Source organism: Colossoma macropomum, unplaced genomic scaffold (genome assembly GCF_904425465.1).
Source record: "Colossoma macropomum unplaced genomic scaffold, Colossoma_macropomum, whole genome shotgun sequence".
In the NCBI taxonomy this organism is placed as follows: domain Eukaryota; kingdom Metazoa; phylum Chordata; class Actinopteri; order Characiformes; family Serrasalmidae; genus Colossoma; species Colossoma macropomum.
The window spans coordinates 32,685,067-32,711,960 of NW_023494801.1; the positions used below are offsets into that span (position 1 = coordinate 32,685,067).

The window sequence follows — 26,894 nt, forward strand, 5'->3', positions numbered from 1 at the left end:
GGGCAGTAAAAGAGCCGCATGCAGCTCCGGAGCCACATGTTGCTGACCCCTGGTATAGCCTTTTAAATGTGGCGCTACTGTTTTACTGGTGCATTTTGTTTGTTTCAACTTCTTCACCAACCTAAAAACCTAAAAATCATGATAAATATCATATTATTCACGTGCTGTATCGCCCACCCCTGTTACAAAACGTCCCGAGCAGCATCACTAGCAATTTGCAGAAGAAGTGAGGCAATAAGGGAATAATAAGGGAAATTAATTAAAGTGGCAATATTTACTAATATCAAGTTACCAAAAGTGTGCAGTAAAAACTTCACATACAGTTCTTACACTTTGTTTATAACTACTTTGTAAAAGAAGCTGGCTTTGTTCAGAATAATCCAAGTCGTAAACAGAATCAAACTAAAATAATCTTAAAAATCTCAAAATTGAAAAATAATACGGATTAGGCAATGGGGTGAAATGCGTATGGTGGATGAAATTTGGTACGAGGAACACTTTGTCCCTGCTCATAAATGGCGTGTGGAGGGAACAGGGTGTGATTTAAGTTTGGGGTGATGAAGTGTGGACGAGTCGAAAAATTAATGACAACAAATATCATTTTATTTATGGCCTCGATGGCCTTACGGCTCCTCTCGGGCTCACTTTCTGCCTCCTCAGTCGCCTGCTGGCCGGTTTGATATCTGATCTATTGGACATTCATTCATTTATATCGTTATTACATCCAGGCCGTGACATGAGGGCTTCCGCGGCGTCCAAAGTCAATATGAGCTGGACCTGCTCGTATCGGGGCCGCCGGTCTAGCCAAATTCATCCTTCAGACACAGCAGGGGTGTGCTGGGAATAGGATTATCCAGACCTTAAGTGGCTTTAATGTGACGATGGCTCCCGTCCCCCACGTCCAATTTATCTTACTTTGTGTCTCTGTCCACACGGGGGCTAAAATATTGCACCGTTCTTAGCAAAGCTGCTCTTATTCATGTTGCTTTGGTTACATAACTCGGCGCACAACATGAAAGGCGTGCCGGAGAACAACTCGCTCATTTTCAGAGGAGTGTTTGAAGCACGACAGCGATGTGAGAACAGCATGGGACCCCCAGTGGGCCCCTGGGAGCTCAGAGTAAATCATCCTGTCTCACCTTGGACTTATATATAAGTGCATATATATATAGTCAGTGGATGTTTTAAAGCCATTTAATGTTCTAAAACTGCGTGTCGGATCACTTTTCGGATTGTTTTCGACGAGAAAGCGAGTTGATATCAAAACAAATGTTCTGTTGCAAAGCACTGCGTATGTATTTCTATGGGAATGTGTGTGTGTGCATGTATTTATCTCCTTGTGGGGACTAAATAGAACCTTGATATAATTACAAATTGTTACTCCGATTAAATTATGATGCTCCATTGCACACACTGCATGTCCACGTGCATGGAAATGTGCATGCATGTATTTATCTCTTTGTGGGGACCAAATACCCCCAGAAAACACAAAACACAAACATGTCGCAGTTGTGGGGACATTTGTCAGGTCTTCATCCCTCCAAACTGCATCTTTTGCAGACAAAGTGAAAAACAAAAGCCAAAAGCTGATCATCTGGTTGCTGAGGTTAAGATTAGGGGGGTTAGGTGGAGCACGGCAGCAGCACCCCACAAAGAGCCCAGCACACGCTAGTGTGCATGTGTGTGTGCACATGCAACATAACTGGAGTGTCTTCTTGTGTCAGTTGACTCTTTTAGAGGAACACAAGTTACCAGAGTTTCAGTTGACGGGATTAACCCCCTGGACACCATCGTATCCAAGTACACACACCCATAAACACACATACTCACCCCCCAGCCTCCACCCCCCCCTTTTCCAGAGGGAATAAGAGGAGCCCTGAGGAGGCTGAGGCTCACAGGACACACACTCACCCATCAGTGCAATGCCCAGCGGCACGGCCAGCACCAACGGAGTCATGCCCGAGCTGAAGAAATCAGGTACGATCTCTCCCTCTCTCTCTCCCTCTCTCTCTCTCTCTCTCTCTCTCTCTCTCTCACACTTCCTCATCACCTAGCTCTCCTCACTCTGGAAGTACATTGCCATCTGTGTGCACAGTAGGGGACACACACATGTTCCTCTCACGTGTCCACACCGAGAGAAATGTGCTTTATTTTTCCCTTTTATTCAGTAGAACTGTGAACTAAACCAATGTTTCAGTTACTGAGACGACGGTTAATATTCAAGCTGTAATCTAATCAAACCTGCGTTATGTAATCGTCAATAATTGTTTAGCTATAGAATAGTAAATATATTGTTGCATAATTATGGTGAACAATCCCTTCAAAATCACAGGTTTATTACATACTAAGGCTTATTATTCAGTAATTCATTGACTGATTTTTTGTTTGTTGTAAAGGGACTTAAACAGCTTCATCCAACACTAAGCTGTAAAAATATTGCAAAAGCTGGAAAATTTGCTACTTATGTCCTTTTTTGTCATTTTTCAGTTTTTGAAATAATTTGAAAAAGTCTGTTGGCCTTTACATTGTCTGTAAATTTAATGATGAATGGACCAAAAGAAACGGCTCAAAATGACTTGGAAAAAATTCTGGTTCCTTTGACTTACATTACAAATGATGCACGTTTTTTCCTTCTCCTGTAAAGTTACAGTTTTAGAGATTTTTTCTCTTTTTTTAGAGAGTTTTAGAGATTTTTCCATGTTTCATATCATGCTACTCTTCCACTCTACACTCAAAAAAGGTTCTATATAGTACCAGAAGAAGGGTTATTTCCACCACAGAGCAGAACCGTGTAACCATGCAAAGAACCATGCACTGATTCAGATGATTCTGTGATTCGTCACAGTTGTGTATATAACCACTGCCTTTACTAAAGAACCATTTTTGGGGGTTGAATAAAAAGACAAAAAAACGACAGATAACAGGTACTGCGCTTCATTCCCTCCTGGTTCTTCTCTGTGTTATCCAGCCCTCATCCCCAAACGCTCCAGTGACAGAGGAAACCGGATCATGATGGAAAATGTTTGTGTGCCGTTACTCAAATATGACAAACGATTAATCTCGAACCGTGAAATGTAGATGGTGACGCAACGCAAAAACGTCCCTGAGGAAACCGTACACTTCTGCATGCTGAGAATGCTCTGCATGCTCAATGTACAGCTTCAGTGGTGGGGTGGCACCTATAAGTGTCGCCGTAAAAGATGTAGAGGTGACCATAAAAAGTGACCAAGGGGACGGAGAAGAGAGCCAAAAACTTATACTAGCCTGTTGAAGGAAATCCACTGTGTCTATCACACATATTCATGTTATAAATGCATTATAATACATTTTTCTAAAAAAATAGTACTTTAATTTACTTGAAACTCCAAATCTGTATGTTGGATCAACAGGAATCAAATATATAGAGGCCTCAAAATCACTTGACCATTGGGGCCGTACTTACACGAATTAAATTAATGGTGTTGGGACACAAAGTTTTAATCCAGGTAGTGTTTATTTTAGACAGACCATTCCAGGAGTGTCAAATATTGTTTAAAAAGGCAATTTTTTGAGTTTGAGCAGTTGCTTTTCATTCAGAGTGCCTTTGTACACGTCTGAGTTCACAGTCCATCAGTGCTCACTGACACCGTTGTGAGAACAACAGCCCTAGACTTTGACGTTCCCGCCTCTGCGCTTTACAGAACTCTTAAGCTGCGTTCACATTACAAGCCTCAAATCCGATTTTTTGCTCAGATCTGATCTCTCTGACAGGATGGTTCACACTCGTTTAGGTAAGTGATTCAAATCTGTCATTAATGTGACAAACCGGCGTCCTGAAATGACCCTCATGAGCTCATCCTACTCAGTAACGTCACTTGAATGAATCGCGTGCATCATCAGCACAAACTAACGAGCAGAACGAGCTTCGCTGAGAAGATAATTAACTCTGATCAGCTCTCAGCTTCATTATTAGAGCGAGACGAAGGAGAAAAAGGTGAGATGAGCTGCTTTTCCACCGTTTACAGGCTTTAACTTCTGTTCGGCGCTGCTGCCATGGTAACGCTGAATGATGGAAAAAAGCACATGAATTCCGATCTGAGCGTCAGATTAAGGTTGCATGGACACGAATCAGATACGTATCCAATCTAGGACCACATATGAAAGTGGCTCAGGTCGAATTTGAAAAGATCAGATTTGCGTGTCCACACAGCTCTGAAAACATCAGATCTGGGTGACATTGGGGCAAAAAATTGGATTTGTGCCACTTCAGCCTGGTAATGTGAACGTAGCCTTTGTGTAGTCTGGTTGGAAGTCTTCACAGACTTTACCATTACCACTGATGTTTCGCTAAAAGTGTTTTCTTCTAAACAAATGTGATTTTGTTAAACATTTTATGAAGTAAAAAGAACTCCACAGTTTAACCTAAAGAACACCACAGTTTAACCTAAAGAACACCACAGTTTAACCTAAAGAATGTCACAGTTTAACCTAAAGAACGTCACAGTTTAACCTAAAGAACGTCACAGTTTAACCTAAAGAACTCCACAGTTTGACCTAAAGAACGTCACAGTTTAACCTAAAGAACATCACAGTTTAACCTAAGGAACGTCACAGTTTAACCTAAAGAACATCGCAGTTTAACCTAAAGAACGTCACAGTTTAACCTAAAGAACATCGCAGTTTAACCTAAAGAACGTCACAGTTTAACCTAAAGAACATCACAGTTTAACCTAAAGAACACCACAGTTTAACCTAAAGAACATCACGGTTTAACCTAAAGAACACCACAGTTTAACCTAAAGAACACCACAGTTTAACCTAAAGAACACCACACGTTTAATTACACACTTCTATAACCTAAGAATAGCTCCATTAGTTTGCATTGAAGTCCCTGTAGTTACTGAATAATAAGCCTTTGTATGAAATAAACCTGGATTAAGGGGTTAAATGATCCAAATACTTCAAAGCGCCACTGTGTTACATCAGCTCACTGTCAACTACGGCCAAAATTCATAAACTGGAAGACAGAAATTGTTTTGATGTAATTGTACTCTACTATAGTTTGTAACTGCTGGCAGAGAGCAGCCTGAATGGTTCAGCTCTAATCAGTGTACACACTTAAAAAGATGGTTCTTCAAGGGTTCTTTAGTGAAGAAAATGGTTCTATATAGAACCATGAACACTCAAAGAACGCTTTCCATGATTAAAGGTTTCTTGCATTATGAAAGTGTTCTTCAAATGGATGGAGAATAAGCTGTAGATGGTTCTAAATTGAGCCTTTTTGAAAAGGGTTCTTCTACTGTTACAGTGTCAAGCTTGTAAAAATAGAAGAACCCTTTTGGTGCTATATAGAACCCTCTTCAAAAAGGCTTTATATAGAACCGTTTGTAGCACATTCATGCACATTTTCCATCAATCTGAAGAAACTCTTTCATAATGCAAGAACCCTTTAGTCATGGAAAGGGTTCTTTGAGTGTTCATGGAACAATAGAAGAACTCTTTTTGGTGCTATATAGAACATTTTTCAAAAACGTTCTATGTAGAACCATCTAAAGCACATTCTCCATCAATCTGAGTAACCATTTCACCATGCAAAGAACCCTTTAATTATGCAGAGGGTTCTTTGAGTGTTCATGGTTCTGTATAGAACCAGGTTCTTTACTAAAGAACCCTTTTTAAGTGTGTAGAGTGAAACTAATCACAAAGAAGCACACTCTACTGAGTGACTGCTGAGCAATGAGTGTATTAGTTAGTGTTGGTGTTTGGAGATGGTGGTGGGGGGAGTGTTACTGATGCCTGGCCCCCAGCTATCAAAGATATGTTCATCCACATAGGGGACTGATGACATTTCACAGGAGGAAAGGGCACCTTGGGCATTGCTGGGATTTCGCGGCTCCCCCCAAAGTCCTGCGTAGCGTCCTGGGTGTCAGAGGAAAATAATAATAGTCTTTTCAGAGCAGAGAGGAGTTTAACAGCTGCTGTGTTCAACAAATGGGTATAAATCATGAGGAAAGCCTCGGGAGCTTTAGAGCTTGTCTCCCTCTGTCTCTCTCACATGTTCTATTCCTTTACTGTAGCACATAGAGCTCCTCACTGGGGCTGGACGATATGGCCAAAACATGTATTTCCACAGGACTTGATATAGGCTGTTTTGAACCCTGACGAAAACAGAAGACTTTGGTGTTATTTACGAAATTAATTATTTAACCCTTGTGTGGTGTTGATGTGTTTGTTACTCAGTGGTCTGGTGGACCCATCACATTATTGTTTTATTAAATCAATACAGTCATAACAATTTATGTAAAAATACCAGATGTTTAAACACCACACAAGGGATACGTCTATTAAGCACCTTTATTATTATATTCATTACTAAGTACATTAAGTACCTTTACACATGTTCAGTTTGCTTTTGCTGGGCCTTTATATTATGTTCTATTCAACATGTAACACATTTAACCCCTTAAATGGCCAGGGCTGGAAGTTTTATTACACACCTCTACAACCTAAGAATATTTGCATTGAAGTCCCTGTAGTTACTGAGTAATAAGTCTTAATATGTAATGAGCCTGGGATTTTAAACAGTAGCCATACAACAATATCAGGAATAAAGCTGTGAAGAAGGTTGGGCCTTTACTGACTACAGTCTCCTCTTGTTCCAACTAATAGCCTTACTTTCGCTGCTAATACTGGATTGAGGAACTGAATGGTATGATAATTCTATCAACAACCACAAATGAGCGTTATTGATATCCAAATAATGTTTGATTTTCATCATTATTGTTATCCATTTTTAAACTCGCATTCTCCACATGATTCAGGCCTTCACCATTTCCCGAATCCACTAGCCCAGCTCCACATTGGGGCATTTCCTGTTCACAATCCTGCCTCCATTTCGTCATCCAAACAGTAAATTTTACTCTGCTAGGAATGGCCTCCTCATCACTGTTCATCACATTGGTCACTGTAGAAGTATGCAGGAGTAACCCAGAGTAACCCAGGCTTACTCTTCCTGCACTGAGAGCACATTAGCGGATTTTCCTCTGCTCTGCACTGTGAGAACAGTGGCTGTGCCTGTCTTTTATTGCTGTATGGCCGCTATATTGCGTGCAGTGAAAGCGCCGGAGCTCTATAGTTAGCAGTCATAAATTGCAGAGTTACACAGACTGGAAACACTTGAGCTGCTGTGTGTTTTTACTGCTCTCGTTACACAGCGCAGTGAAACACAAGCGTCCCAGCAGCTCGGCAGGTGTCTTTATGTGAGGGACGCATTTAGACACCACTTGCTTTTATGAATCATTTATAAAATCAACACAAACTCTGCTGCCATAAATTACCTCACTGCTGTCACCATATAGACGCAGATGGCTGAACACGTGGATAGACACACACACAGACAGACACATGCACAGGCAGAAAGCAAGACACACACGCTGGTGTAAATAGATAGATCCCAACAGACAGACAGGTAGAAGTGTTCGGCTTATTGTGTTTGAGTGACCGAGTTGATAGTAAATAGAGTCATCAGTGTGTTATTCACTGTTGATTTTACGATGTGTTTAATGTGCTGTTTGGTCAGGGAGGAGTGTAGATACACCACACCGATCATGTTCTTCTTCAGCTCTGCCTTTACCAGCCAACAGCATCCCTCTTTCTGCCAACACTTCCCTCTCATCAATCATCTCAACGAGTCTCTCTAGCCCCCTTTGGCTGCCTTCATCAGATCCCCGGTTTCAAATCCCCACCCGTCCATTTTTAAACTCTCATTCTCCACATGATTCAGGCTTCCACCACTTCCCATCCCCACTAGTCCAGCTCCACATTTCTTGTTTACAATGCTGCCTCCATTTTGTCATCCAAACAGTAAATTGTACTCTGCTGGGAACGGCCTCCTCATCACTATTCATTCGGTGATCAGGAGTGCTATTGAGAGCTCTACTAAACAGCGTTTTTGTAAGTGACAGATCACATTCCTTCAAATCTGAAGGTTTATCTATAATGAAAGTCTTTTTATTTGGGGCCGTGTCGAAGCTGATAGTAGGGTTTACATTTATACACAGTGCCTGTAGCTAATAACCGGACTAAACTAAAATTCTGGACCAAAAAACCCCAAAGATTTGGCCCAAATTGGTCTGAATCAACTTTGCCTAATTCTGTCTCATGAGCGACACAATGCATTCTGGGTATTCCATGTCCACTTCTATTCTACATGGTATGGTGCATTGTGGGACACCGGTCTATGGTGTCAAATCCAATCCAAAATTCGCAAGTGAGAAAGACCGTTCTCGCGTGTGGAAAACTACTCTTGCGTGTGAAGACAATTACTCATGCGCGGAAAAGCACACTTGCACACAAGGAAAATTAGCCAGAGCGAAATCCCTATTCCCAGTTTTTATATGCTGCAACTGACAGCCAGACAACCACAACACAGTTCCAGAAATCAGCAGTGCCCAATCATATGTCAGGACCCACCCACAACTGTCAAAACTAATTAAACTCTTGCGCGAGCAGAAGCTCAATAGCGAGCAGAAAAAACAGTTTTCCTCGCGTGCCTCCATGTGCGCCTCCTCGCTTGGAAATTTTTAATCTGACACCATACCGGTCCTTCCACTATAGATGCACCAATACAGGAATTCTGGGCTGATGTTGACATCCAATACTTTACATGTACGTATCTTTTTTCCATCTTGGGCACTGGACCAAAGCCATTGTTTTTAATGGATGTACACACACCGGCGCCAACACTCGCATCGACGCTTCTGCTGGCCTCCGTGACTCTGAGCACTGTTCAATTCCTCATCGTGTTGCAGGACACAGTGCAGCCGTTTGCCTTTACTACATTAAACTATATGGAGGCCACAGAGAGCCACAATAGACCGCATGTGGCTTGAAATTCACAGAGAAAGGCACCCAGTCTTTTAGATAGACAAATGCTAATGGTCTGCTATCGTCAGCTAATGTTATTAGCCTAGTCTTTTTCAGCTCATGTTTTTAAGCTCAGTAACAGCTAGCTTGTGAAAAGGTAGTAAACTGATGCCAAGCATAAAGGATGCTGAATATGTTTATTTTATTCAATTTATATGAGTAGAGTGTAAAAAAGAGCTTTAACCTGGCTTTCATCAGCCAGGAGCGGATAGGTTTGAGTAGCTCACACATTTTAGCTGCACTGCTGTAGTGCAGCCAACATCGCCTAAACCAGGGGCTCTTTTACCGCCCTGTTGTGGCTCCACAGCAGAATTAGATTTGTAGGTAAAAATAAAATAATCCTCCTTTACAGTAAAATAAAGCTCTGCTGATCATTATAACACAGTTTTAACACTAAATGGTCTTAAACGCTGGAGTTAATGTAGAACTGCTGCCAAGCTAGTTAGCAGTAGGTACAAAGACAAAGAGGTCGATGATTTAGAGACGAATGGACTCACTGGCGTTTATAATCACTCCAGTTGGTTTTCTGATATGTTTAATCTGCAACAAGAAACTGTCAAACACTAAAAAGTCACGAAGCTGCAGTCAGTTTCTCGTTCGACAGCTTCTTGTTTGAATTTTCACGTTCTACCTTAAATGGTGCAACAGTTAACTACATAGTTAGCTATGTTCTGGTCCCTCAGGCACCGTTTAAGGTGGAACGGGAAAATTCAAACAAGAAGCTGGCGAATGAGGTCAAAAGTTAAGAGTTCTACTTTTATGGGACCAGTTTCCTGCGGGAGATGCGAGAAAAGCAGCTATAGCTGAATAACAATAACAGCAATAACTCTGTTTATGGCCTTGTTGGTCCAGCCACCATGGGTTATGCTCAAGGCTCAGACCACTTCTACAACATCCTCAGTTACAGTGCTTCTCAATGGGAGGACTATATATACTGCTTGTGTCATATAGACACTATGTAGGACTATAGACACTGCTATAGACACTGCTTGTGTGATTGTGATGCTCCTATAGACACTGCTATTGTGCGCACTGTTGACCTAAAGGAAGCACAGTGTCTCTGAAGGTTTCAGTAAAATGGCCCCCCTTTCAGCGAGGTAAACCATCCTGACCTGAATGCTCTCTGAAATTCACAGCTGTCAACGATGTGTTCTCAGTAAGTACAGCTCTGTAGTTCCTATGAGCCACATCATATCTCGTTTCTCGGCCATATCTCAGAAACCGCAGCCTTGTTTGTACATCTGTCCATTTACGCTTTTTTTCCACCTGACCCATGTCAGATCAACAGTGATCAGAGAGGCCGCTGCACAGCGGGTGGCGCTTCACATGTCATCTGGAAGATCAGGGAGGTTGAGGTCGTCTCTGGGACCCTGTGTCCATTCCACTATCAGTTCCACTGCCCCGATCCTGTGGCACAACCTGATCTGCCCCACTCTGCTCACCACGCCTAGACCTGGCGCTGACCGCAACTACTACAGCCAAACTAAACAGTTCGCTTCTGCTCTGTCATGCGGGTCAGGACCATGCACTGAGGTCACTGACCATGGCTGATGGCTAAATCGAGATGGATGTCCAAATGAAGGCTGGTTGAGCAATATTGTTGCTGGGTAGTGCCCATCTATACAACATTAACCCCTCAGTATAATGAGCTGATTTCCAAACCCAGACTAACAGCCTGGGGTAGTGTTCTCAGTTCACCTTCTTCACAGGGTGGCCATTTTACCTATTACATCACATCTAGAGAAGGGCACATCAGTCAAATTTGATATTTTAATAATGCATCCCCCACACAATAAAAAAGAATATATGATAGCTGTATCTTGGTGGATATAGTGTAGTGAGTAATACCTCTGCCCTCCATGCTGCAGACTGGGGTTTCATCCCCTGCTGGGGCAAACATACTATGAGAAACCAATAACCATGGCGTGAAATACAATGGGTCCTGGGGTGTCTGGGACCCCCTAATTAACCTTTTGGACCCCCTGAATGTCTCAAAATCAAAATTCTGTGGGGTCCATGAAAATAATCCCATTATGATGTTATGTTTTCTTAGGGGAAATAGATGCTCAAATTCTCAGAAAGCTTGTTGTTTAGCTTCACCCATAATCGTCAAGCTTCTGTCTTTGATATTAATTAGCTAAAGATGCAGTTCTGATCTGCCTCAGGGTGGCGCTGTAGCAAACTGGTTCACCCAGTTGGTCATTTGTAGTCTAGCAACTGTAAGTTAAGTGACCCTTATTAGTCCCACAACGGGGAAATTTCACCTCCGCATTTTAACCCATCCATGCAGTGAAACACCACATACACACTAGTGAACACACACACACTAGGGGGCAGTGAGCAAACTTGCCTGGACAGCCCTATCCACGGTGCCTGGGAGGCAGTTGGGGGTTAGGTGCTCAAGGGCACTTCAGTCACATACTGTCAGTTCAGGGGATCGAACCAGCGACCTTCTGGTCACAAGGCTGGTTCCCTAACCTCCAGCCCATGACTACCCCCCAAAACTATGCCCAGGATACCTCTGAAAAGTTTTATAATATGCCGCAGCATATCTGTAAATCTGAAAACTTGCCTAATTTCCCAAGAGACTGGAGGAAAGAGCTGCTACTCATTTCTCAAACTGAAGGCCAAACAAGATTTCAGTTAATGTATGGAAGAGCACATGAACAAACCGGAAAACAGCATTTTCAAAAGAATTGTAAGAACAGACGTTTTGTTGCCATTAAAGCTAGCATCAGTGCTGCTATGACAAGAGAGTTGGCAGCCAGTCAATGCTGGAGTAGCCAGCAAACATTGGACACCCCGAATACCAGAGGGTATTTCACACACTGCCAGTAACAGTCTTTGGGCAAGACTCCAAACACTGCCTTATCCTACCCTGCTCTGGATCAGAGTGTCTGCCAAATGCCATACACGTAAATGTCTCGAGCCAAAATATTTAATATGATTTAATATTAATATGAAAGTAATAGTAAAAGTTCCAGTTTCTTGTATTTTGACCATGGTAACTGTTGTACTGTCATAAACTAGGGTGAAGGCTGGCTGATAAAATTGGGTACAAACTAAGTAACTTTGTAAACCATGTTAGAAAATCATATAGTAGCTACCAGTGAGACCACGGTAAACTATGAATCACTCAATAAGAGAATGGTCAGCACTTATGGGAATAAATTACTATAGTCCTATAAATTATTCATATTTCTCTTTTTCACTTTCACAAAATGTATCGCTTGTCACTTTTTAGAAATGCAGTCGCTAAGTGAAAAGGGCCTCAAAAGTCACTAAGTCTAGCGGCTCAGGTGGGGATGAGGCAGGAATATGTTTACCACAGAAGGCTCAATGGTCATATGAGCCTATAATTCATATTCACATTAAATATTTAGGTGTGCAATGGCAGATGTGGTTAGTGGATAGCAGCAGCCAGCGTCCTCTGCTGGCCAAAACAAGCACAACACGAGACGTCTACCTGTCTTCTGTGCTGCCAGGACTTTCCGGTGTGTTTTTAATTCACTGGGACATTTCAGGGGACAGTTCCAGCCAGGACAGGCCACCAAAATGGGGACTATCCCTGGAAAATGGGGACTGTCTCTGGAAAATGAGGACGTCAGGTCACCCTAGCAGAGAAGAGGTGTAGCTTGCAGAGGCCACAGCATACATACCTCCAAAATCATCACTCTGTGCATCAGGCCAACACTGATTGGCTATCCGGTGGCAGTGGGGGGCGGGATGCGACCCAAATAACACTCAGACTAAACTAGAACTAGTGCAAAATTGAATGTAGCTGTTCGACCCACCTTAAAAACATTATAAAAAACAGTGAAGTAAATAGAGAAGGAGGAAAACATTCAAAACACTGCCCCTAGTGGACACTTTCTAGTTAATTGGGTGCATGTTGGTAGACGCCTACTCGAACGTCAGTGCACGATGTCGCACATGTCCACAGATGACACAGAGGTATAAATCAGTCTTAACCCAAAGATCAGCTTTGGCCACTTTTACACAGTTTCTGGAGAAAAGCATGCAGACCAGTCAAATCTAAGTGTTCTAAATGTTCATGTTATCGTCGTACTGGGGACATCTAATCCCCCCCAAAGGGCTAAATACTTTCCCACTAAGGCAGAGATGTACAGACAGAAGTAAAGTGCTAATAACAGATAGAGTGACCTGTCATCAAATAAAGATGACCTTCACAACCTCTCCTCCATCCTAATCCCCTCTCCCTCTCTCTGTGGACCTCCTTTATAGTGCGAGTTTGTGTAACCTGACTCTAGAGCTCAGCGTGTTCCTCTGTGTTCTCCTACATGCCACGATTATCATCTCATTATCCACTATTTGTAGACACTAAATGGACCCTGTAATGACTCAGTGGCATTAATCTAGCTATTATGGTCTGTGTGGCTTGACAGCAGCTGCCGGTGTTCCACAATCCTGCCGGTATTTCCAAGCAAGTCATATATAATGTTTAAAGCAGCGTGATGTATGTTTCATATGAGCTGCCTTTTATTTTGGCTTTGAACCGTCATGATGGCCAGGGTTATGTAATGACCCCCTGTTTGTGAACGCTGCTCGTGTGTGTGTGTGTATATGTGTGTGTATAAGAGAGAGAGAGAGATGTTACACCAGCTAGACAGGTGTGTGGGGACCCTCAGTGTGGCGGGTGGCAGTATTTCATGCTCACGCGTGGTCAGAGCACCTGTCCCCTGAGAGCTCTGTGTCAGCAGAGCCACTGCAGGCTCTGACAGAGCGGCCTGTCAAGAAGAAGCATTACATCGAGAACACCCCTTCCCTGTCCAAGGCCAGCCCCGTCAGATCAAGTGACACGCTCAAACGCTCTCGTTTTTACCTTCTGAAGGGGACGACGGGCCGAGACGTCAGGAAGTCTGAGGCTTTCCCCGTGGTTGGCACCCTGCGGTGGTGTGAGTAGTTCTTCAGAGAAACGTCTTGAGAGCTTGTCCCTCGGCCTTCTCTCAGAACTCTAAAAACAAACGCAGCATCTTTTAGTTTCCGGTCTTCCCGTTTAGCCCAAACATAGCGTAGGCATGAAGTCCGAACCGACCCCTTTCCCGACCCTCAGACCCAATCCGACCGTGCCCCCACTGGTACTGCTAAATTTGAACGCGGTGACGAGCGGATTACTGCAAACACAGAAAATGTGGTGCTGGGATAAAATGATATCTTGCACATCTGTAATGCACTAACAGTGTTTATTATCAGTATATTTTTGTGGAATTACATCGTGGCAGAGAACAGCATCCACCCTCCTCTGATCAGCCGTTGCAGAAATGCTTAACACACTTAGTTGTGAGTTTAATGAGCAAGAGGAAAGATCCACCAGTCCAACACACCCCTCATCATCCATGGTGTGATTGCGCCTGTACTGTAACTACACCCCCGGTTTCATTCATGGATGCGCTCACCCACTCATCAAACTCCAGCTGTTTCTGAATGCCAGACTATAACATCAAACAGAGAGAATGATAAAGAGTTCATGAGGAACAATGCACAAAGCTACATAGACACATTCCTTTAAACTAAAACGAATCTACTACATAAAATTTACTTATTAGAAAACAAACCAGAGCCCAACCGAAGGCCGGTGTTGTACATGAAAAATGTCTGGTGTCTGAAGTTTGCTTCTTTAGCTTTTGAGATGGTGGCTAACATAGTTAGCGAGTAACAGAAGATAATAGTTTATAAGGTAGCACTGCGCAAACTGCATGTAGAGGTTCAGTAATTTCTAATATACTTGCTGACAGTGTATGATATATTGATATCTATAGTGTTGCACCGATACCGATACTGCATTTAAGTGCCAGTATCGGTGCTGATACCGATACAGTACCGATACGTATGACCGATACAACGAAGCAATTTCTGACGTGCGCTATTAGACAGAACCGAACACGTCGGCGGTTTGGGACGATAAGCAGCCGTAAAAAGCTCATGGCAGAATCTGTAACGGCGGTTTTTGGTGTGAAAAACACGCTAACGGAGCCTCTTACCTGAACAGCTGAGCTGCTTCTCTCAGTAATCACTCGACTGCCGCTGTCTGGTCACTTACAGTCTGAGTTAATGTTATTTTGAGAGCGGAAGGAACCGCTGGACTCTCGCCATAATGATAGCATTTAGCCTCAATTTAGCCTTTAGCATAGCAGCCCACTAGCCAGGCCTGTGCGTCCACTAGCCCCGCCTGCGGTGTGCCTCCGTCGGTTTAATGTATCACTCGGCAGCGGGGTCTCGCGGCCCGTCGCTTCAACCAAGAAAAAACACTGAAAGTAACTGATACTAACAGCGAGAACGACGGTGATATTCACTGAACCGACGCTCAGAGATGCAGCACGTCTGAACAAGACGCTCATATGAGACAAATAACTCGAGAAACTTGGATGTGAAACAACATTCAGCTCCGTTTTTGAGCCTGAGAAGCTGCTGTGTGCTGATATGTAAACACCACAGGTTTATCTGTTTACTGTTCAGTTCTGTTTTTAACTGTTTTACACAGTAAAGATATTTTACCTTTACTTAAGTTGAACATAGTTCTTATTAATAATAATATAATATAATATAATGTAAATACTAAATATATATAAATACAGTAAATAGACAAAAATAAGTTTTGTTAAGTATCTAATAAATATAATCCAACAAGTAAACACCATCTAGCCAATCTGAGTGTGTTTTATTTGTGATGCAGAACATAGATTTTACCAAAATAAAATATGTAATTGTATAAATATCAGGACGTGAGTTAAGTCAGATAGTTAGTATCGGTACTTGATATCGGCTGATACTAAAGGATCAGGTACCGGTATCTAAAGGGAAAACATGGTATGGGTGCATCTCTAGATATCTGTAAACAAATACTAATGTATAAACAATATTCAGTCCTGAAGTTTGCTGCTACTACTGTACTGTACTGTACTCTACTCACTGTAATGTACTTTTTATTCACTGACGGACGGATTTTTGGCTGAATTATTACTTTAACATGTTTTGTTCAGGGCGTAGTACAGAAATATTCATTGGATGGTGAGTGATCAGTTTTCATTCTCTCCCTGTTATCCAGGGATATGTTAACACTGAGACGTGCCTCGTTAGTGTATACGTCTTATATTTATAGAAGGAAAGTGATGGAGAGGAGGGGGACGAGTGAAGACAAATGAGCAGTTGAAAAATGACACGTTGTTCTGCCTGGTCGAGCGCTAAACCTCGCATCGCTGTGGTCCCAACGAGGGGAGTCTGACACGTCTGCATTAGTGGCTTCACCTCTCATTTTACAGTGTTATAAATGGCCTCAGTGTGCTGATAATGTACTGATAATATCGCAGCGCTGGGACATTATTCATGTTATCACAGCCTTTCACTCCTGATTGATCTTTGGGCTGGATTTACGAAAGATTTCCGAGGAAATTCATAAGAATGGACCTCATTCACTGACCGGTCTTGAGAAGACATTTCTTCTTAAAACCCAATTATGCAGTTTTCACAAATATTTGGGATTTGTTCAGTCCACTAACTGGCCACTTTATTAGAAACACTTGCTTTGTGCTTCCACTCACTGGCCACTTTATTAGAAACACCCACCTTGTGCTTCTATTTATTGGCCACTTTATTAGAAACACCTACCCTGTGCTTCCACTCACTGGCCACTTTATTAGAAACACCTACCTTGGACTTCCACTCACTGGCCACTTTATTAGAAATATCTATATACAGACGTATAGACACACTCATATGTCCACTATATAGGGGTATAATCACTGACTGTTACACATCTCTACCCCCCCACCCCATTCATCACTGGTCAGTTTCTGACCACAGCACCACTGACCAGTAATCATTTGGCTAGCGGAGCATTCTCAGCACAGTAGTGACGGTGTGTGTAGTGCTGGTACGAGTGTATCAGGTACACGTCAGTGTGACAGTGAAACTGACCATTTAAGAACTAGAAGATGGAACTGCATGGACGTGTGTGTGTATAAACAGTGCTGATGTTGACGGACGCTGCAGTGATTCTTCACCTCATCCGCCGCTTTTCTGAGAACGTTCGTGAGTGAAGCTCCTTATAGCCGCGAAGCTGGTAGCAATGCAAACGGGTTCTGAAATAACAGCAGCAGAAACAAAGTGTTTTCTCAGAAACACCTGTCAGTGTCTTTGACGTGTGTGTGTGCAGTAAAGGTTAAGTTTAGGCACCGAAGGCCCCGAGGAGGTGATCTGTGACCTCAGGCATGAGTAAACTCCATGAATCAGTGCTAACAATGACAGAGCCACATTGCCCACATAGCGGGTTAGATTTATCACCCCCGACAGGCACAGGAAGGGAGAGTGTGGAGGTTATGTCACACGGAGGGTCACAGGGGTCGAGAGGCGGAAGCACACAGAGGTCCCTGAGCACCGTGAACTTGGCATGTACACTGTACTTCACCTTTAACCTTTAGCAGTCGAGAGTTATTGTTGTGGTTTTATTTTTACACCATTTCAGTGTAACAGCATTCATGTAATTACACAGCTACATTTACACTCATTATCGACAGGCTCTGCACTTCTGATCATTTCCTGTTTGGGTGAAGGATAGTTTAGCAAAACAAGACTGACCACTAGGGCCGTATCTGATCAACTGATTAACCGTTAACCATTTTGTCATTCAAATTTCTGAATTGTGTGCAGGAAAGCAGGGTCACTAAATAATCCTACTAAAAAATAAAGCACAAAGCTAAAAATAATGGTGTTTGGCATCTCTTTACAAGAAGACGACAGCATAATTACATCGATACACCATATCGAAGGCAAACATCCACAGTTAACCCCTTAAAATCCCAGCCTTTTTACATACTAAGGCTTATTATTCAGTAAGTACAGGGAATTCAATGCAAACTGGTTTAGCTATTCTTATGTTATACACTGTTAGAAATAAAGGTTCTGTTCAGGTACATTTTTGGTTCCTCAAGGTACAAAAAATATAAATGTTCCCTCAAAGGTACAACAGTGGTTTTAAGGTCTGATTGTGACCCTTAAATAAGTTTTTCCAGGTGAAAAGTTCGTATTTGTACCTTTTCATAACTGAATGTTTTAAAACAGAACAGTAAAATAAAAGCCTGGAGACGAGACGGGGTGTGTGGAGTCAGTACAGCTTAGAACATATCATTTCAGTGGATTATGGTTCAGTTATGTTCCCTGACTAAAGGTACTGAGATGGACCCTTGAGGGAACCACCCCAGTGACAAGAGGGGAACTCAACACAATCAACACATTTGTTCACTGTTTTCTCTCTGATTTCTCTCCTCAACAGGAAGAAAAGCCTCAAAGGCTGCAATCGCTACTGGTAAATATCACACATGGACACAAGTCGCACACTGCAGAACAAAAGTGTGGAAGCTAGCGGTGATTTTTTTTAAGTGTGAAAAACATTTTAAGTCAGAAACCAACAATGGAGAACAGGGGTGGTGTGGAGATGCATGAGGAAGTGGATTAAGGTTCTGTTATTATTAAGTGGGTTGACATTTTAACTGTAGAAACCTAGAAATCTTTTTTAACCAAGCGGTTTGATTGATTACGCCTGGTCTTTGGACTAAACTGCAGTCCCTATGTGAACCACCATTGGAAATTCTTTGTAGTCTAGACTTAGGCTTAATTTGGGTTTGAGAACCTGGCCCCTGATGTAAGGCCCAATCCCATTTCTTATTTTTACCCCTACCCCTTGTTTTCGAGCGTCATCTTGCCCCTTGGAACTGAGTTACAAGGGGTAGTGGTTGAAATCGTCCCTCTGAAGTGGGACCCTCAAATAAAAAGAGCATTACTTCATTAACAGCTACCAGCGCTGCTCTGTAGGCGACCCTGCCAGTCTGCAGTGACAGCAGAGGAGGGTAAAGTTCAGCTCCTCACTGCTGGGCTTTAGTTACATTTAGGGAATCATATGGCTTCAAAGAGGGGGGCAATTATTTATTATCGCCCACCCCTAATTCTTCAGTGATATGAAGCTGAAGTCAGATATTCACCAGCTTCTTGTTCGAATTTTTTCTGTTCCACCTTAAATGGAGCAGCAGTTACATTCTGGCACTTCAGGCGTCAGAACTGCTGGACTATTTAAGGTGGAACTGGAAAGTTAGCTAGTTAGCTACCGAGACATTAGCATAGTACTAATGATTTTTTATGCTTATTATGAAGAAAAGGACAAAAATACACTGAAACAACATTAAACTAAGATAATACAACAGTTATAGCAACTTTTTAACTGAGAAAATCCTCACATTTGTGGGTTTCTTTGGTCGCTTATGCTCCATCTTGCCGGTTTTTCCTTTTTTCTCATAACACTCAGTTTGGAGTCTCTGAAAAACCTCATTTCGGAGGGCCATGTAGCCCTAACACTCCGCCCTACCCCTCTATCTCAACAAAAATCGGAGGGTTAAGGGCTGAGTGGTAGGGCCGAGGGCTGAAATGGGATTGGGCCTAACTCTCCTGAACCTACTGGAGCATCTGAATGTAGGATTCATGTGGATCTGATTAGAGCTGCAGTAAAACTCTGCAGGACTCCCTTCAACAAATCATATTTCCATGTTGCTTCCAAACCTCTGGCCTATTGTGTAAACCTAAGTATGTAATAGCATGTCCACATGAAAGAGCCTCAAGCGCATTACATAGGTTAAGTCTTAGCGTGGAGCTATTTTCTGACGGGGCAGTAGACTTTGCACATGGACACCCGACACTCTCGGGTGTAAAAGGACCACGCACCATTTAAAGATAACCGCCTGCCCTCCTGCCTGCGTGATAATTACGATCGCCACTTTCTGAAGGTGAGCTCTACAGCTGCCTTGCCTCCTTACTCACTCTCTCAGCAGTGCAAATGACTTTTACACGCTGTTTCTGCGAGGCTAATCAGGGGATTAACCTCCCTGTGGAGTCACAGGACTTTGGGCTTCATTTGGACAGGTGGACTCATTTACACTGGATTATCTGATCGCAGTATAGAATGTAACGACTCTCTTCCTCTCTCTTCTCTCTCTCTCTCTCTGTTTCTCTTCGTCTCCATCACAGAGGAGCTGCCTCCATATGAGCCCGACATTCCTGAGCCCACCACCAGGGCAGAGCTGATGAAATGTATGTCAGGGTTTTTGGCTCTTTGTCACTGGGGGGGGAAAGAGGTGGTCCGGCTTTTGAAGTGGAGTCCTCTCGTAGCCTTTTTGTTCATGTGAAAGAACCACATGATGTGACCTTGCCTTCGCCTGCTTTATCAGAAATGAAGTGGGCAGTCTGGACGTTAAATGTCCTTCAACTGCAAACTAATTCAGTTATTAATTTTAAGGCTCAGTATCTATACTTAATTATTCAGTAACTAATATAGGAAATGTATAGTAACTAATGAGGAAATGAATTGAGGACCCTCATCGGACCCTTGCTGTTAAAGCAGTACAATATCCTTATATGGAGAGACGTTGTGTCTTTGGTTTAGGTCTTCTCTCTCTCTCTTTCTCTTAGACTGGATGTCTCTCTCCCTGGATGACAGGACTGCTCAGAAGCTGCTGTGGCTCTCTGAGGGGGGTGCCAAAGTGTCCCGCATGTCAGAGGAGGTGTGTCCTGTCCTGGACAGACCTGAAAGATATGAACACTCCCCACAGGTGTGTTTTTGCCCATTAAAATACTGGTTCGGCTTCTTTCACAAATAATATTTTTTTCTGGTTAAGTATAGGATTTCACATTCCACACTACAATATACACAGTATTCACTTAAACCCTTCCTTCCACCTACTGGCCACTTTATTAGAAACACCTACCTTTTGTTTCCACTCACTGGCCACTTTATTAGAAACACTTACTTTTTGTCTCCACCAACTGACCATTTTATTAGAAACACCTACCTTGTGCTTCCACTAACTGGCCACTTTATTAGAAACACCTACCTTGTGCTTCCACTCACTGGCCGCATTATTAGAAACACCTACCTTGTGCTTCCACTAACTGGCCACTTTATTAGAAACACCTACCTTATGCTTCCACTAACTGGCCACTTTATTAGAAACACCTACCTTGTGCTTCCACTCACTGGCCGCATTATTAGAAACACCTACCTTGTGCTTCCATTCATTGGCCACTTTATTAGAAACACCTACCTTGTGCTTCCACTAACTGGCCACTTTATTAGAAACACCAACCTTGTGCTTCCACTCACTGGCCGCATTATTAGAAACACCTACCTTGTGCTTCCACTCACTGGCCGCATTATTAGAAACACCTACCTTGGACTTCCACTCACTGGCCGCATTATTAGAAACACCTACCTTCTACTTCCACTCACTGGCCACTTTATTAGAAACACCTACCTTGTGCTTCCACTAACTGGCCACTTTATTAGAAACACCAACCTTGTGCTTCCACTCACTGGCCGCATTATTAGAAACACCTACCTTGTGCTTCCACTCACTGGCCGCATTATTAGAAACACCTACCTTCTACTTCCACTCACTGGCCACTTTATTAGAAACATCTACCTTTTGCTTCCGCTCACTGGCCACTTTATCAGAAACAAGTACTTTTTGCTTCCACTCTCTGGCCACTTTATTAGAAACACCTACCTTGGACTTCCACTCACTGGCCGCATTATTAGAAACACCTACCTTCTACTTCCACTCACTGGCCACTTTATTAGAAACACCTACCTTGTGCTTCCACTAACTGGCCACTTTATTAGAAACACCAACCTTGTGCTTCCACTCACTGGCCGCATTATTAGAAACACCTACCTTGTGCTTCCACTCACTGGCCGCATTATTAGAAACACCTACCTTCTACTTCCACTCACTGGCCACTTTATTAGAAACATCTACCTTTTGCTTCCGCTCACTGGCCACTTTATCAGAAACAAGTACTTTTTGCTTCCACTCTCTGGCCACTTTATTAGAAACACCTACATTGTGCTTCCACTCACTGGCCACTGGCCAAGAGCAGCTCAACGGTCAGAACTGGCCACTGTTGGAGAGCTAGAGTGTGGCTAATGCAAACTGTACTTCGACAGATGGGCTACAGTCTCTAACCGTGCACTAGCAGGATAGAATGTGTAGAATGTATAAAAAGCCTAAAATACTGGAACATTTCTAGTCCCTCAGGAACCACTGACTGAATACATCATTTTCCTCTCTGCTCTCCTGCAGGTTCTGTGTAAGGAGGGTCTGCTGGGCTGCCGTGGGTACTGGGAGGTGGACTATGAGGGCTGGGTGGTGATTGGGGTGGTGAGCGAGAGCGCAGGGAGAAAGGCTAAGGACGGCCCCTGCGGCCTGGGAGAGAACGACATGTCGTGGGGAGTCGGCTGGGCAGGCTCCTGCTACCACGTCTGGCATGATGGGGAGAACGTGGAGATCCAGGGAAGCTTATCCAACACCATCGGCATCTACCTGGACCAGCCTGCCGGCATACTGTGCTTCTATATGGTGGAGAAAACGGAGGGAGGGGCCAAAGAGGTCCGGCTGCTGCACCAGTTCAAAACCACCTTCAAGGAAATGGTGTTCCCAGGCTTCTGGGTCGGCCGCAAGTCCTACTGCGTGATCATGAAGAAGGATCAGTAAGAGAATAAGGAGGGAGGAGGAATGGAAGAGGGTGGGTGTGAAGAGAGTGGAGAGAGAGGAATGATGGGTGGGAAAGCGGGGTGGGGAGGGGGTCCGGGTCATTCATTTGACTCACCTTAAGGTGTTGAAAGCAATAGAATGGGGAAAATAATCAAACTTAGACAGGTTTGGGGTCTGAAATTTGCTTCTTTAGTTTTACACTGGAGCTCTGAGGCTAATGTAGCTAACAATTAATGAAAGTTTATATGGTTCTTTAAGGGTTCTTTAGTAGAGAAAATGGTTGTATATAGAACCACGAACACTCAGAGAACCCTTTGCAAGATTAACAGGTTCTCTGCATGGTGAAAGTGTTCTTCAGATCGATGGAGAATGTGTTGTATATGGTTCTATATGGGACCTTTTGAAAAAAATGGCTCTATATAGCACCAAAAAGGGTTCTTCTATTGTTACAATATCAAGCTTGTTACCATAGAAGAACCCATCTTGTTGCTATATATAGAACGCTTTTCAAAAAGGTTCTACATAGAACTGTTTATAGCTTTCTACATCAATCTGAAGAACGCTTTCAGGATGCAAAGAACCTGTAAATCTTGCAAAGGGTTCTTTGAGTGTTTGTGGTTCTATATACAACCTCAACAATAGCAGAACCCTTTATGGTGATATATAGAACCATCTAGGCAGGCTCCTGCTACCATGTCTGGCATGATGGGGAGAACGTGGAGATCCAGAGAAGCTTCTCCAACACCACTGGCATCTACCTGGACCAGCCACACATTAATGGAAAAAGGGTTGTATATGGTTCTATATAGAACCTTTTTGAAAAGGGCTCTATAAAGCACCAAAAAGGGTTCTTCTACTGTAACAAGCTTGACATCGTAACAATAGCAGAACCCTTTTTGGTGCATAGAACCATCTACAGCACATTCTCCATCAATCTGAAGAACGTTTAACCATACAAAGAGTGTTCATGGTTCTACATAGAACCATTTTCTCTACTAAAGAACCCTTGAAGAACCATCTTTTTAAGACTGCAATATCTGGACATCGCTCAGTGCAGAGTGCAGCTGAAGGTGGATCAGATACATGAACCTGGCCACAGCTCTTGGGGAACAAGGGCGGTATAAAAAGGCCAGAGGAAGCAGATCAAGACTGTTGTATTTATGAGGCGGAATGATATTTGAAGCTTAGCTTAGAAACCTTTTTAATCTTTGTAGGATTCATGTTTTTCCCTATAGTACGGGAGATGCGCGTGATAGAGGAGTTACGATGAGAAACCTTATAAAAGTGCTTCATTAACTTCAGTAGCAGCTGAGGTGCCCCAGGATCCTGCATACTGAGAAGAGTTATTGTGTTCAAATATTTTACTTCTGTAAAGTATTTCTGTTGATATTTGTGAGTTGTTATTGCATTTTTTGGGGGGGGCCTAAATCATTTTATATGCCATGTGTTGTTGTATGTGATATTTGAGTAGTGACCATAAAACTTTATGATTATAATAAAGTGGTTAATCTATGTCTATGTTGTGTCGTGTACCACCCTGTTTTTTGCTCACGGTCCAATCATAGGCTTTGCCTTTACGTAAGTTTCGATGTCTGAAACTCAACTCTGCCACAACTCTACCCCACACTTAACCCCTTTTTTCAGATGAATATAAGGGGGTGAAAACTTCAGCTCCTCAAGCTCTTAACCTAAACAACTTACACGAGTTCATGCGAATATTGGTTACTGAATGGACTAACGAAACAATGAATCTGCAGCTTAAAGGGAAATTCCACAGACTTTTAATTGTTCTTTTCCTATTTCTGTGTAAATAAGGTGTAAACAAAGTCATTCAGAGTGGTTTGATGCAAAATACTTAATTCTAGAGAAACTTTCTGAGTCGGAATTGTTCACAGTGGTGGTGATAGGAACCAGACATCCGCCTCTGAAAGCTCCCTCACAGGAAGCCATCACGCGAAACAGTTACCAATACGCCGCCTGATGCCTGAGACATTGAGTGTGTTTACATGTAAACAGTAATCCATTATGCAAATGGTCGTGTAAACAGCACACTCCGATTTCTTAGATCGGAGTACGGTCTAGAAATCCGATTAAGAAATCTGATAAAGAGAGCTGGGTTTTAGCTCAGTATTCAGATTTCTCAGTGAATCTAAACTCTCACTCTGATTTCTTTCATATTCCTCAGTCTGAGCGTGTGCGAAAACAGACGGTGGGACCGGAAATAAGTGAGCAGTGTTACCGCGAGACGCAGCGAAACGCAGCAAAAAGCGACGCTGAAGCCAAAAACACGCTTGATGAAATGGATTTAATTATTCTTCATCTTCTAAATGATGTGTGTTCATATTTTCAGGTAAAGTGGAGCGAAGTTTGAGTTTTACGTTACGTTTACGTCACGTCTTCTTCTGTGAGTTTATTGGCTGGTTGTAAAGCAGAAATCTGATCTGTCTGACTCACGTAGACCCAGAGTTTCCCCATTATCTGATTACTCAAGTACATGTAAACATGTTGATCGGGTTACTGACAAAGTCTGATTTTCTGCAGTTATCGGATTATTAGGTGTATGTAAACACACACACTCACTGTTTTATGATGGCTTTTGAAACTCAAAAATTCAGTTCAAGGTGGAGAGGTGCATGCAGGGGGTGAAAAAGCAAAACAGTACCAGAAGAAAATTTTTATAGATTCAGCACTGTTTACCACTGGTCACCACTGGTCAGGTTGGATAGCAAATAAAACGGCTACACCTGTGCTGCTGACATTACAACCCCTGGTTCTTATCACCACCACTGGAAAGAAAATCTGACTCAGCAGCTGTTAACTAGTGTTAGCCCACTCATCACCGTCCTCTACAGCCCAAGTGCAGCCTTTTGATTTCACATGATTAATACTACATTGTTCTCAGAACTGGGGACTTAAATCAGTGCACACTCTGTCTTCCTTATTACAGCTGACTTTGTTTATGTGGTGATTATCAAGCACTTAAGGAGTTGAGTGAAGCATGTTAAAGCAGAAATTTCAGTGCAGGAGGTCCCCAGCACTGGAATACTGGCTTGAGATTAAAATGGGTGGAATTCCATAAATAGATTTAATGATCTGTAGTGCAAAGACAAATTTGACTACAACTGTTACACAGCTTTAGCTAAGTTGATTGTAAAGCTGTAGAGCTGCATGAAGGCCCAGTTTGTTCTAAGGCAAAATAGTATCCTAAGAGAAGTTGTGAGGACTTGTAGGTTCACTGGTGGTTTTGGATAGTAAATAAAATGACTATATTTGTATTGTAGTCATGGCGACCCCTGGTTCCTATCACCACCTCTGTAAATCAGTCCATTTCATGTCAAACCATTCTGAATGACACTTGATGTCTCAAGGACTTAACTATTGAGAAATTTTGAACATTTGGCAGAATTCCCCTTTAAGAGGCCAGTAAATAAAATGGCTATGTGTGTGTTGTGGACATTGTGGCTCCTGGTTCCTCTCACTACCACTGTAAAGAAATAAGAATCACATCAAACCACTCTGAATGGTGTTTACAGATCAATATCAACAACTGAATTTATGCAGAATTTTTGAACACTGGTGGAATTTCCCTTTAAAAAGCTATGAGCTGAATTAGAGGTAGAACAGAACCAACCTGCACTACAGGACCAAGAATGGTAAACAAATTTCTTAATGCTGTTAATTCTTTAAGCACTAATTCTGATTTCTGGGGAAAAAAAGCAGCAGTCGTTCAACAACAAACAGCTGGTTTATTCAAAACGGTTTTGCTTGAACACTTAACAGATCTGAAATGTTGAAGATTGACAAAGTTACCATCGTACGTTTCTGCGCCACTGCTCGAGCGTCTCCGGCCCGCATATCGGTTAGAACACAGGAGCGCACTACACCGTCCGTCTGTGGGTGGAACACCCCAACATTCATGTTCTCTAAGCTGAAGCGCTCAGCCCTGGGGAGGGGGTTCACACTGGAAAGCACTGATTCACAATTTGAGATTTTAATGTCAGTATTAGACTGTTTACTCGTCAGGGTGTGTGTGTGTGTGTGTGTGTGTGCGCACAAGCAAGTGGTTTCCTTAAAGGAATATTCCAGTGTTTTTTACATGTTGTCTATCTGCTGCATCTGTAGCGTGTGGACGACTAACATGGACAACAGTTACAACACATCATTGATTCTCATTAGAAATTAAGGGAAAACCTTATTTCCTGGTTTGCTCCAGGGTCCGAAGCCAACAGCTCTGGTCAATCTGTTTGACCCTAACACTTGTACGGTTTGGAGTGTTTTGATTTCGCATTACACAGTTATGCACAGTTGTATGCTCTGTTGATTTTCTGAGTGAAAATAAGTTAACACATTAACATGAACACACTTCTGCACATTTTACTGCACTATTACTGTTTATTTGCTCAATTTAATGTGCAAATTTATTACTTTGCTGAATTG

General features: G+C 42.7%; 1 protein-coding gene across 1 annotated transcript; it reads left to right on the top strand.

The window, feature by feature from the left end:
- Window positions 1-1,874: 1,874 nt before the first annotated feature.
- Window positions 1,875-22,751, top strand: zgc:195001 (uncharacterized protein LOC567531 homolog). The gene is made up of 5 exons (XM_036590318.1): window positions 1,875-1,977; window positions 18,194-18,226; window positions 19,936-19,998; window positions 20,377-20,516; window positions 22,047-22,751. Exons 1-5 carry the CDS (start codon window positions 1,923-1,925, stop codon window positions 22,455-22,457), a joined length of 702 nt encoding a protein of 233 aa, XP_036446211.1. The 5' UTR covers window positions 1,875-1,922; the 3' UTR covers window positions 22,458-22,751.
- Window positions 22,752-26,894: the final 4,143 nt, after the last annotated feature.